This window comes from Manacus candei, unplaced genomic scaffold (assembly GCF_025592945.1).
Source record: "Manacus candei isolate 608988 ecotype Guabito, Panama unplaced genomic scaffold, ASM2559294v1 h1tg000053l, whole genome shotgun sequence".
Lineage (NCBI taxonomy): Eukaryota > Metazoa > Chordata > Aves > Passeriformes > Pipridae > Manacus > Manacus candei.
In genome coordinates this window covers 4,657,714-4,669,933 of record NW_026138101.1, presented here as the reverse complement: position 1 = coordinate 4,669,933, position 12,220 = coordinate 4,657,714, and the positions used below count along the sequence as shown (strand labels likewise).

Below are 12,220 nucleotides of genomic sequence, written 5' to 3'. Positions count from 1 at the left end.
GCTGTGGTCCATACCCATGATCCACTTTTCCCGGTGGCTGAGGAATGACGCAAAGGGAGCCAAGTGTCCTGCCCAGGCAGGGAATGCCCTGGGCTAGATATCTAGAGTGCTGCTTTCTGTACCTTCCCTGCTCCTCCAAACCTGAGCTGCTCAGTTTTCAGGGCCAGTACTACTGTCCCTGCACTGAGATGCTCTCTCCCACCACCACCCTCCCTCTTGGGATCCCAGCCTCTGTCCCTCCCCTTGCCCAAGGTCAGGCAAGCAAGGCTGGATTTCCTGACCTGGCACAGCACAGTTTGTTGGCCTTAATTTGTGCAATGCCAAAGGCAGCGTTTGGAATGGAGCAGTGAGGACAGGCAAGTGTCCCTTTACCATAACAACAGGCTGAGAAACCTAGAAACCCCCCAGGACCACTGGGAAACCCTCCAGGGCAACCCAAACCTCCCCTGCATGGAGGGACAGAGCATCTGATGGATGATGGCTGGATTGGACTCAGTGGTCTTTTCCACCCTAAATGATTCTCTGATTCTATGATCCCATGGCCTCCCCAGCTGGTTCCTGCTGCAGCATCACCCAAACTGCACAGACAGTTTGCAACAGCGGAATATGTATATTTAAGATGGTTGGGAGATGTTGTGTAGGTCATTTAAGATTATCAGTAACCACAGATCCAGGAGCTGGTTGGGTAGGACTGGGAGGTGTAAGCTTGGGGACTCTCTCCTGCTCCAGCTGAAGATGCTGCTACGAGGACCTTTGCAACTAGACAATGACCAGCCGTCACGTTCAGAAGATCTGATCCTCCACCCGCATGCTGCCTCATGCAACCATCCCAATAAATTAGCTTTTGTCTGCAAGAGCAAACCCTGCTCCCTACTCTTGTGTGTGTGTGGTGGGTTGACCCTGGCGGGATGCCAGGCATCCACCAAAGCTGCTCTATCACTCCCCTCTGCAACCGGACAGGGGAGAAAAAAAATATAACAAAGGTTCACGAGTTGAGATAAGGGGCGGGACAGATCACTCACTGAATACCACTGCAGGCAAAACAGACTTGAATTGGGGATATTAACTGAATTTATTACTAACAAAATCAGAGCAAGATAATGGGATGTAAACTAAATCTTAAAAACACCTTCCCCCCACCCTTCCCTCCTTCCCAGCTCTACCTCCTCCCCTCCAGCGGCACAGGGAGACAGGGAATGAAGGTTACAGTCTGGCCATCACATGTTCCTGATGCTGCTCAGGGAGAAGGGTCCCTCCCTTGCTCCAGCATGGGGTCCCTCCCATGGGAGACAGTCCTCCATGAATTTCCCCAGCGTGAGTCCATCCCACGGGCAACAGTTCTCCACGAACTGCTGCGACGTGGGTCACTCTTCCACAGGGTGCAGTCCTTCAGGCACTGGCTGCTCCAATGTGGGTCCCTCCACTGGGTCACAAGTCCAGGAAACCTGCTCCAGCATGGGCTCCTCTCTCCATGGGTCTTCAGGTCCCTGCCAGGATCCTGCTCCAGCATGGGTTTCCCACAGGTTCACAGACCCCTTTTGAGCATCCACCTGCTCTGGCGTGGGCTCCTCCACGGGCTGCAGGGGGGGGTCTCTGCACCCCCACTGACCTCCATGGGCTGCAGGGGCAGAGCTGCCCCACCATGGTCTGCACCACAGGCTGCAGAGGAATCTCCACTGCGGCGCCTGGAGCACCTCCTCCCCCTCCTTCTGCACTGACCTTGGTGTCTGCACTGTTGTTCCTCTCGCATATTCTCACCCTGCTCTTCTCTGGCTGCAATTACACCTCTGCAGTAACACTGGGGTTTTTTCTTCTTAAATATGTTGTCCCAGAGGCGTCACTATCATTCCTGATTGGCCCAGCCAGCACCTTCTCACAGAAGCCACCCCTGTAGCCCCCCCGCTGCCAAAACCTGTCCACGCAAACCCCACACAGTGTGGCACTGATCCGTCCTGTTGTGCCATTTCACCGCACTCACACCAACCCATTGATGCAGCCCCAGCCTCTGGCATGGGGATGAAAAGGCACCAACCACATTGAGCCACAACTGAACTGGGCTAGAGGAAGAATCTGCCACCCCTTCAGCCCGAACATTTCCCAGTTTGCTTGGCAGATTTTACCAGGTAAGGGGTTTTAATGCCTTAAGAGGAGGTAAAGGATGTGCAAGCCTGTTGTAGAAGGATGCTTCTTCCCCTGGGCAACCACCTGGTGAGACCCTGCGACTCCTTGTAGCTCCTTGGACTCCTTGGAGTCAAAACTGAAGGAAAGAGCATCAAAACAAGGCAAGGTTCCAGGGATGGTTTGGCATTACATGTGCACCACTGAATGGGAAATGGTACCAGAAAGTCGGCAAGAAAATGGGTAATCCTGGAAAGGTTTGCATTGGAAGGGACCTTAAAGCTCACCCTGTTCACCCCCTTGCCAGAGGCAGAGACACTTTCCACTATCCCAGGTTGCTCCAAGCCCCATCCAACCTGGCCTTGGACACTTCCAGGGATGGGGCAGCCACACCTTCTCTGGACAACCTGTGCCAGGGCCTCACCACCCTCACAGGGAAGGATTTCTTCCTAATATGCAATCTAATTCTGCCCCCTGGCAGTTTCACGACATTCCCCTTCGTCCTGTCACTCCATGCCCTTGTCCAAAGTCCCTCTCCAGCTCTCTTGCGGGCCTTTCAGGTACCGGAAGGTGCTCCATGGTATCCACGGATCCTCCTCTTCTACAAGGGCACATGAACGCCGAGGAAAAGCGCCGAGGGTAGGGAAGGGGAGCGGGAGGGGGATGCGGAAGGGCCGGAGCTGGGATGGCTCCCGCGGCCGCCCCGCCCCGGATCCGCCCCTGCCGGGCCCTTTCCCGTTCCGGGGTCGCGGCCATGGCGGCGGCGGAGGCCGCTGCTCCCGGCGGGGACACGGAGCGGGAACGGCGGGACCAGCCGGGCCAGCCGGGGCTGGAGGCGGCCGAGCGGTGAGGGGGGACCGGGGAACCGGGGAACCGGGGAGGGGGGCAGCCCTGCCTGTCCTCAGCCCTGTCCCCAGCCCTGCCTGTCCCAGCCCCTGCCTGTTCCCACTCCTGCCTGTCCCCAACTCCGGCTTGTCCCAACCCTGCTTGTCCCATCCCTCCTGTCCCCAGCCCCTGCCTGTCCCAACCCTCCCTGTCTCCAGCCCTTGCCTGTCCCCACCCCTGCCTGTCCCCAACCCTGACCTGTCCCAACCCTGCCGGTCCCATCCCTACTGTCCCCAGCCGCTGCCTGTCTGGCTCCTGCCTGTCTCAACCCTCCCTGTCCCCAGCCCTGCCTGTCACCGATCCTTCTCCCCTTGACAGTTCAGAGACTTATGGTTAATACTTGGTCAAAGGAAAATAATTATTGGGGGGATAATAAACAATAAAGGAAGAGGTAGAAATACAGGTCCTGAACCACGTGGGAGATTCACAGGAGGCCGGACACACTCCAGAGCTGCTGGTGTCCTCCCTCCGCTGCCCAAGAGGGATGCAGCAGAACCTGCGTGCCCTCAGCAGTGGCTTCCTCAGCACAGTGCCCTCAGGATGGGTCCTTGTGGAGAAGTGGTGGGATTTGGGCTGGATTTCAGCAATCTCCTGGGTTTGTGGCTGTGTTTGGGATTCAAAACCCTTGGGATGTTGGTGCATTGCTTATGGCTTGGTGTCTCTTCTCCCGCAGGTCTATGTTTGTACACAAGGATGTGTCTTTTACCAAAATCTACGTCCTACAGCCGTGGATCGTCAGCCTCTTGTTGAAGGATAACCAGCTGGGTTACCATGAGAATCTCCTGGCTGGGCAGGTGGTGCGGGTGGGTACTGAGAGGGACTGTCCCAAAGTGCTCCAACAGCCCTTGAAATCTAAATTCATGCAAGTGCTCCGTGGTTCCCCACTTGGTGGCTGTGGATATGTGACCGTTCCTCCTCAATGTCCCTGATTCTAATTTTTTTTTTTGAGGAGGAGGAACTTTGCTTTGCCCATTTCTGGCAGCTTTGACTGACTTTTCACCTATGGTAGGTGTGCCCTGCTCTTGCCCGAGATGTTTATGAGTCTCAGAGGTCATCTCTCCTAGGCTTACACTTGCAGGCTGCCTTGTCTTCCTCCTTGTCCTCTTTGCATCCCTTCCTTGTAACATGGCAGTTGATGATGGAGGGTCCTGACAGTAGCACGAGGCAGAAACAGGACCTGCTGAGGTGTCTGGAGTCTCATCCTGCCTGATGGTGAGACCTGGTGGGACCACGAGCTCGTTCTCCTCTCCTGGGAGAGCCTCTTTCTTAGTGGTTCAGGACATGGAGATCTAAGGCACAAAACCTGCTCCTGAAGGCTTTAGTCAGGGGACTCTGGGATGTCTGAGGCTTGATTAAAAGGAGGAAGGAAGCAGGAGGAACACAACTGAGTGGAGTCAGTGCTGGTGTGGGCTTGGAAGGTTTGAATGAAGATGCTGTGAGACAAGTGGATGCACAAGCAAATGTTGGGTGGGCCTTGTGATGGGTTACTGATGTCTGCTGAGGGAACCCAGCTCCAGTGCTCTGGTTTGTGGTTCCCCCACAGCCTTTGGGTGCTGTAGCAGCATCCCACCATGGACATTATTGTTGGCCATCTCCTGACTTCTTTTGGGGAAGGAGATGTTTGAGGAAGCTCACGTCTCCTCGCTAACAGGGGCAGGAAGGAAAAGGATGGGAATTGTGATTTAAATAGGAGGAGAGATGAGATGGGGAGAAATAAGCAACAGTCAGAGAAAGCCAACTCTGTGGTCCTGTTCCTCATCCCATCTGAAGACATGGAGGTGGTGAAATCACTGTTTCCCTCTTCCAAGTCCCCTCTCCCAAGCAGGAGATCTCTTGTACCTGGGCTGATGAAGTCACCAGTGAATAAGGGAATCCCCTCTCACCCGAGGTCTCAGGGGTTAATGGGGAGAGTTCCCTTGGTGTGACCACTCTCCAGCCTGTACCCACACCATGGATGACAGTTGGGCCCTGGGCTCCAGCTGTGCCTTCCATCCTCTGTTTCAAAACTGTAACTCCCAAATCTACCCTCTTCTTCAGTTTTTTTTACCCAGTCCTGAAAGCAGCCCTGCCCACTGCTGGTACTGGTGCTGTCCTGAAGCGTGGGCTGAGCCCACTCCACCTCTGCTGCCCACCAGGACTTACCCATAGTGAGAATCACACCACGTGTCTGAGACCATTGTCCAAACGCTTCTTGAGCTCCGGCAGGCTTGGTGCCGTGACAGCTTTCCTGGGAAGCCTTTTCCAGGTCTATAAACGAGATTTCTTTTTTCATCCTCCCCAATCTCTTGACAGGTCATGAGTGACTCAGATGCCCCTGACCGGCCTGGGGTCCTCCAGAGTGTTTCTCTGCAGGTCACCGATGGATCCCACTACATCCGCGTGGTCGTTACACCCGATGCTCTGCAGGCAGAGGAAAAGTGGGTTCCACCATGACTCACCTGTGGCTGGGACAGCGGTTCTCCACAGCTGCTAGTGGGGCTCCTGCCTGGTCTTGTTTCAGGTTGTGTTAAGCTAAAGCAATCTCAGGGTGGGAAGTCGGTGTGAAAGAGCTGCTAAGAGAAGCAAGCTGGAATGCTGTGCTCCGGTCTCGGCTGGCTGGGATGGGCAGGGGGCCGTGGCAGAAGCTGTGATACCATTAGAAAGGACTGAAGAGCCTGTGGGTTTTGTGAAAGGAGCCAGAGCATTAACCATGGGCTGCTCCTTCAGTGCTTTCCTCCATTTCCCCATTTGGACACCCTTAAACTGGTGGGGTGCAGGTAGCAGAGCCAAGGATAAGCAGCAGGAAGAAGCTGCTCTTAGGCAGGAATTATTAAGGAATAAGGAGCCCTTAGTCCCTGCTGCTCATGCCTGGACATGTTCCAGCATGCCCTAGTGTGGTTGGCAGAGCTGTTGGGGGAGCCCCACTGTGTGTCTGGGGGGGTCCAGCTCCATTCTTCATCTCTCCAAGGGTGTTTCTGCTCTGCTCCTTTTCCAGTGTCCACATGCAGGTCCAGCTTGCCGGCCTCACCTGCAGAATTGTCGTCCTGCAGAAGTACAGAGTGTGTTTTCAGGAGGAGGCCAGACTGGTAAGTGCTCTGAGGAGTGGAAGCAGCCTGTTCCTTTACCTTGCTGTGCCTGCACACTTGCCTGCTTCCAGCTGCTGCCAGGAGCTGAGCACAGATGATGGGTGAAGATGATGGGCAGATGATGGGTGGGTGGCCTTTCATCTTCGTCTGCAGCTCCTGGGAGGTGTGTGGCAGCTGGCCTGGGCTCTGGGGTGGGGATGAGCCCTGCCTGGGGATGGGGTGTATCTCCCCCTGGGGCAGTCTGGCTGTCACTGTTGGGCAGCTGCAGAAGACCTGTGTGGGCTGGTGGCAGAGCTGCCTACTGTCCCCTCAGGGGTTCAGAGGTGTCCCCACAGCCTCCCCGGGGCTGGCTGAGGAGCCATCAGCTGACACAGGAGGGTACAAACCCCCCGTTTAAGGGGGGTTGTCCTGTGTGAGGGGACCCTCACTTAGGCTGGGGGGTTGGTGGCAGAGGTGGGGTGGGTATGTGGGTGCTGGCTGGCCCTGGGGGAGGCAAGGGCAGAGGTGGGACTGCAGAGGTGCCTTGCAGGGTCTCTTCTCCCCGCAGGAGGACTGCGAGTTCTACCTCACAGCCCAGCAGTTCATCGTGCTGCCCATCCAGAGGCAGAGGATAGAATCATCCGATGGGTAAGGCCTGTGGGGTGGGTGGGTAGGGGGCTCTGCTCAGGGGAGCTGCCTCATCTTCCCAGAGCAGCACTGACTCCAGGGTCCTGGTGTGACCTGGTTGTGGTGGGCACCTTTTGAAAGAGGGATTGTCTCCATGGCAAAGGAGATGGAAGATGGGGATTTGGAGAGAAACAGTAACTGGCTTCTCTCTTGCTGCAGGAACCAGGAGCCTTCTGTGGTGAAGAAGATAAAGGAGCTGTGGCTGTAAGTGTGGGGCTGAGAGGTGTATCCAGACACCCTGATGAGAGCATACAGGCTTGGGCTTGGGGTTAGGGCAGGCTGGCAAGGGCCGGTAGTGTGGTGGCAGCTCCTGATTCACCTGTGACTCCCTGCCCCAACTTGTGACAGAGCTGAGTAGACCATGAAAAATGAGATCCTGGTGACACAGAGGGCTCTTCATCCCCAGCCCCTTCCTCTGAGCTGGGAGGAAACACCCGTGGGGAGCTTGTTCCTGCCAGTGGTGGGCAGCACAGCTGGGTGGGTGAGCCCTGCACAGCTCATTCCTCCCTCCACCCTTGGAGACCCAACTCTGGAGATACTTGGGGCCCTCCATCAGTCCATCTCCAGGAGTGAGGCTCCCTGATGTCTATCCCTGGGATCCCAGCACTCAGTGGGGAATCCACAACTTTCACAAGCCTCTTCTGCCAAGCCAGGGTGCTTGATCTATGACCGAGAGCTGCATATGACCCATCCCTAACCTGGCTTTGTCTTCTTGGTCATTATAGGAGGAATCCTGCTGTGAGGAATGCTTCCAGCTCAGGTAAAGAGTTGTGGGGGACACACAATGCTCTGGCTGCCTCGTAGAGTCGCTGGGTTTCCTCAGCTTGGTGTGTGTTAGGCAGAGGTAGCACAAGTATGGCCAGATCTCACAAGGATATGTTGCTAAACCCAAAGCAGGATGAGGCAGTGCTGATAGCTGAAGCAGTATGGGACATGGCATGCTGTGTTCATGCTGCTGGCCCAGGAAGTGTGGACAAAGGAAAGAGAGTTTCTAGAAGCAAAGGAAGTGCAGAATTTTGGATATTTCCACAGATTTCAGTGCACACAACAGTCATGCAGCTAAGTAAAAGGGTTTGCAAGTGGGGCTTGCCAGAGTTCAGCTGTCTGCTCCACATGTGTCTCTGTGTTCTTGCTTCAGACCCCTCCATCTCTCAGCTAATTGATGCCATAGGACAGAACCAGCTGGAGATTTTGAAGGAAAATGCTGAGGAATGCTTGGATTTACGGATGCCCGAGGAGAAGACGGTGACGGTGACGGATGAGGTTCCTGTCACCGAGTGGGAGGCAGAGCGCAAGAAAGAGGTCAGTCTGGCTTCTGGGAGCAGCTGAGGCGGGGCTGCGACAGCTCATGGTGCTCTGGTGGGGTGGGAGAAGGAAGGGGAAGGGCGGTGGGCAGAGCTGGAGGTTGGCTGGGGAGGGAGATGGTGTTCGGCTGGCAGGTACAGGTGGGCTCCTGCACCCGGAGAGGGAAAACCACATAACATGTCTCATTTCAGCAGGGTCATGATGTTTTCATGGTCCCAGTCAACACCCTGGTGATCCCTCCTGAGGAGGAGGAAGTTGCTTGTGATTCTTCCAGGACAGGTCAGTGCAGTGTCTGCATCTGCAGGGTACCCAGATGGGCAGTGCAGCGCCCAGCCATACGAAACGAGGGGCTCCCTGGAGTGGGGAGGACAGTTCCTTTGCTCTGGCTGTGCCACATGCTGGGATGCGACCAACAGCGCCCCTTTCATTGCAGATACAAACAAAACAACTCCTGGGAAGAGTAGTGATGACAGGACAGTGCCAGGGGACCCAAGTGTTGTATCCCAAGCCAGCCGTGAGTAGCGGGTCCTCCAGATCCCAGAATGGTTTGTGTTGGAAGGGGTGTTAAAAACTGTCTAGTTCCAGTCCTCTGCCATGGGTAGGGACACTAGACCAGATTGCTCCAAACCCTGTCCAACCTGATCTTGAACACTTCCAGGAATGGGGCAGCCACAGCTTCTCTGGGCAGCCTATGCCAAGGCCTCCCCACCCTCACAGGGAAGAATTTCTTCCTGATATCTAATCTAACCCTGTCCTCTGTCAGTTTGAAGCCATTCCCTCTTGTCCTGTAAATCCATGCCTTTGTCAGAAGTTCTTCTCCATCCCTCTTGGAGCATCTTTAGGTACTGGAAGGTGCTCTGAATTCTGCCTGTAGCCTTCTATGCTCTAGGCTGAATAACTCCAACTTTCTTAGCCTGTCTTCATAGCAGAGGTGCTCCAACCCTTGGATCATCCTCGTGGCCTCCTCTGGACTTGCTCCAGATCCCATCCAGCCTCTTATTAGTTTCCTGTGCAGTTGGCTCAACCCACCTCCTTGGACTGAGCAGAGGAGGTACCAGCATGGCCAGGTCTTTGGAGACCTTGAGCAGGCAGGGAGTGGTTCTGTTCCTGCAGCCTCCTGAAGCTGAGCAGCTTTAGTTCATTATGCTGGGAACACAAGTCATTTTGTCCCTTTGATGCCAGCACAGAGCCTGAGTCTCCTGCCCAAGTGTAGGCTCCTTACTGACTCTGGTTCAGCACCAGGATGGGTTTGTGTCACCTCAGTGAGCTTGGTGTCACAAAGCTTTGCTGCACAAGTACCTGCAGAAGCTCCGTGTAGAGAAGGAGGTGAAGGGAGATGCTGTCCTGGATAGTGCAGGGTGTAGGAGAAGGTCTTCCTCTCACTGCCTGCTCTTTGGGCAGTGTCTGCCTCTCCACTGCCTGCTGGCTGGGGTCTTTGAATACCCCATTTTGGGCTGGAAAGGGTTTCAGAATTCCTCTTGAGAGCTGTCTCTGTCTGAGACCTTGTGCACAGGGTTGGAAGTGGGCAGCTGCTTTCTTTGCCAGAGTCAACCCTCCAGCCTCTTCCTTGCAGATGCTGAGTCACTGGCCTTGTCAGATAGCTTGGAGGGATCCCTGGACAACCCCTGGAACAGGATCCCCTCATTGTCTTTGACCCCGAGCTCTTCAGATGGTGAGTCCCCATGTCCCAGGGCATCCAGCCTGCCTTGCTGGCAGGAGACAACTCCTCTCTTCTCAATGGGTGTAGCTCATCCTGGATGCTGGCTTGATTTTCCCTGGCCAAAAATTAGTGCTTGATCTGCAACCAAGAGCTGCATGTGCCCCAACTCTAGCCTGGCTTTGTTCTCATTGCCCTGTGCCTGCATCATTCCAGCTCTGACACTCCAGCCCACACTGACATGCTGGGGCAGGTCCCACCACCAGCCCCCTGCCCAAACTGATGATGTGTTTCCTCTTACCAGAGAAGACCTTTCAACCTGACGCTTCCCTGAAGACCCAGAAAGATGTGTCTGCTGACAGCAACACCCCCGACCTGCTAGACCTGTGTAGCCAGGACTCTCCCAAGAGATTGCCACAGGGAGAGCCAGTACAGACTTTCTCTCCCTCCCTGCTCTGCTCCTACAGCAATCCCAGTCCACTGAAGACCAGCACCAGCCAGGCAGCATCAGCTTTGGGGGCAGCCTGTGGTGCCCCCTGCGCTGCTCAAGGCCCGCAGGGATCAAGGGGCTCTCAGACCACCCTGCCAACTCTTTCTCCAGATTTCCCTGTCTTGCCCAGCACCAGCTTGCAATCCATGCCCAACAGGATGCCTCAGGGGGAGCAGGCGTGCTCCAGTGGCACAGCTTTCCCTCCAGATGCGTTGAAGCCTTTTCCAGCTCCTGCCAGGACACGGAACCAAGCTGCTGCGGGTGTCAAGAGGAAGCTGATGGTGGGAGATGACCAGGCACTGCTGGCCCCCGGCGAGCAGCAGCATCCCCAGGGCACCCCAAGGGGCAGGGGGACAGGCACGGGCAGGAGCCCACGGGGTGCAAAGAAGAGCAGAAAGGAGACGGGGCTGCGACATGGAAAGGAGCTTGAGGAGGAAGAGGAGGAGGAGGAGGAAGAAGAGCAAGCGTCATCCTCTGCGAGCGGCCCCAGCTCCAGGCCGGAGCAGCGCAGAACTCTGGAGCCGGTAGATATGAAGCAGCTGGTGGGGTCCCTGGGGCCTGGGGGGTCTCTGGGGAGGTTCTCTGTGCCCACACCCCTCACGTCCATTCCCAGCATCTTTCCTCATCGTCCCGTGGGGATGGGAAGTTGAAAGTAGGTGTCGGTGTAGATGGTGAAGGATCTGGGAACACCGTGGGAATTGTAATCATTTAGGCTGGAAAAGACCTTGTGAGACTGAGTCTAACTGTTCCCTCAGCACTGCCACACCTACCACTGAACTGTGGCTTCAAGTGCCACATCCACATGCCTTTAAATCCCTCCAGGGATGGTGAAGATGTGGTTGAGCCCGAGCTGTGTGGGAACTATCAATTTCTGGAGCATCTTCCAAGATATCTGGGTAAAATAAGATCAAAAGAGCAGGAAACAATTGAGAGAGAGACTCCAGAGTTTTCCTAGGGGTATTGGGCTCTCAGGGCTGTGCGTCTGGGGCAGACCCATCTCACCCTCCCCTTTGCTTTTGCAGTACGTGAGGAAACCAGCCCAGTACAAATATGAGGCACCAAGCCCCGAGCTCTGCCAGCAGATACAGTCTATCAGGTCAGTGCAGCCATGGACTTGTGTGGCTGTCCCTTGTCCCTGCTGTGGGATGTGAGCATCACTGCTTGCATCCCTACAGCAAGTTCCCAACCTCTGCCTTACCCCTTGTCTCCGGCTGCCCCCGCGCCGTGTCCGCAGCCGGGTTCCCTCTCACCTCAGCTCCTCCTGTCTGTTTTCACAGGATCTCCAAGGCAATGCTGAAGTGGGCGTGCTGGATACTGACAGAGGAGGAGGAGGAGGAGGATTCCTGAGCCTAGCCCGTTCTTCATTCTGTCCTTCTTTCACCGTATCCTCCAAAACACTGGGAAGAGCAGTTGGGGGGGGATGTGGGGACACCAGGACCCCTGTGACCAAGAGGACCACTGAGTAGGCTGACCTGGCTGCAAAGACCCTGGCCCAGGGATGCTGGGATATGACCTGTTGAAAGCCAGCACCCTCAGTGCCAAGAGGGGAAAAAAAGCATCCATGCAGGAATGCCTGCATGTGAGCTGGCATCCCTCTCCCACCTTGCCATCCTTTCCAAATGCCTTGGCATCTGGGGACAAGAGGTGACCCAGTGCCACTGTAGCAGCAATGGCAGAGGCCTGACAACCTGATCCCCTCTCCGAAGGTGCCCCAGGAGTTTGGACGTTTTATTGATTAGTTTGGGTAGGGTCCTGCACCGTTTGTTACAAAAAATATCCCGCAGGGTTATGCTGTAGAAATTAAAAATAAAAATTGTATATTTTTTAAATACACGGCTCTTGTATTAAAAAAAAAAAAAAAAAAAAAAAAAAAAGAAGAAGAAGAAGAAATAAAACCAAACCAAACCAAGCATCTTGCTTTGTCGTAAACATCTGTGTAAGGAATGCGTTTGGTCCGGAGCGAAGGGCAACACAGAAGAAAGCCACTGGGGTGTCGGGATCGCGCTGGTGCCGTCGGGGATCTGCGGGGCTGGA

At 55.3% G+C, this 12,220-nt stretch overlaps 1 protein-coding gene across 5 annotated transcripts; it reads left to right on the top strand.

The window, feature by feature from the left end:
- The first annotated feature begins 2,846 nt into the window (after positions 1-2,846).
- On the top strand, positions 2,847-12,115 carry LOC127477477 (uncharacterized). 5 transcript variants are annotated; one of them, XM_051801829.1, is made up of 14 exons: positions 2,847-2,964; positions 3,677-3,806; positions 5,296-5,420; positions 5,978-6,068; positions 6,616-6,695; positions 6,894-6,938; positions 7,460-7,494; positions 7,873-8,036; positions 8,234-8,318; positions 8,473-8,553; positions 9,613-9,711; positions 10,001-10,710; positions 11,209-11,282; positions 11,464-12,115. In XM_051801829.1, exons 1-14 carry the CDS (start codon positions 2,873-2,875, stop codon positions 11,531-11,533), a joined length of 1,881 nt encoding a protein of 626 aa, XP_051657789.1. In that variant the 5' UTR covers positions 2,847-2,872; the 3' UTR covers positions 11,534-12,115. The 5 variants fall into 5 exon arrangements, with proteins under 5 accessions (XP_051657789.1, XP_051657788.1, XP_051657792.1 ...); XM_051801828.1 differs by having other exon boundaries at positions 8,231-8,318; XM_051801832.1 differs by lacking the exon at positions 8,473-8,553.
- Positions 12,116-12,220: the final 105 nt, after the last annotated feature.

What these genes read in the sequence shown, in the direction of transcription:
- LOC127477477 (XM_051801828.1), top strand. Translation starts at nt 2,873, where the DNA reads ATGGCGGCGGCGGAGGCCGCTGCTCCCGGCGGGGACACGGAGCGGGAA. An exon ending in TTCAGGAGGAGGCCAGACTG is followed by an intron (nt 6,069 to 6,615) that starts GTAAGTGCTCTG and finishes TTCTCCCCGCAG; the next exon opens with GAGGACTGCGAGTTCTACCT. An exon ending in GACCCCGAGCTCTTCAGATG is followed by an intron (nt 9,712 to 10,000) that starts GTGAGTCCCCAT and finishes TCCTCTTACCAG; the next exon opens with AGAAGACCTTTCAACCTGAC.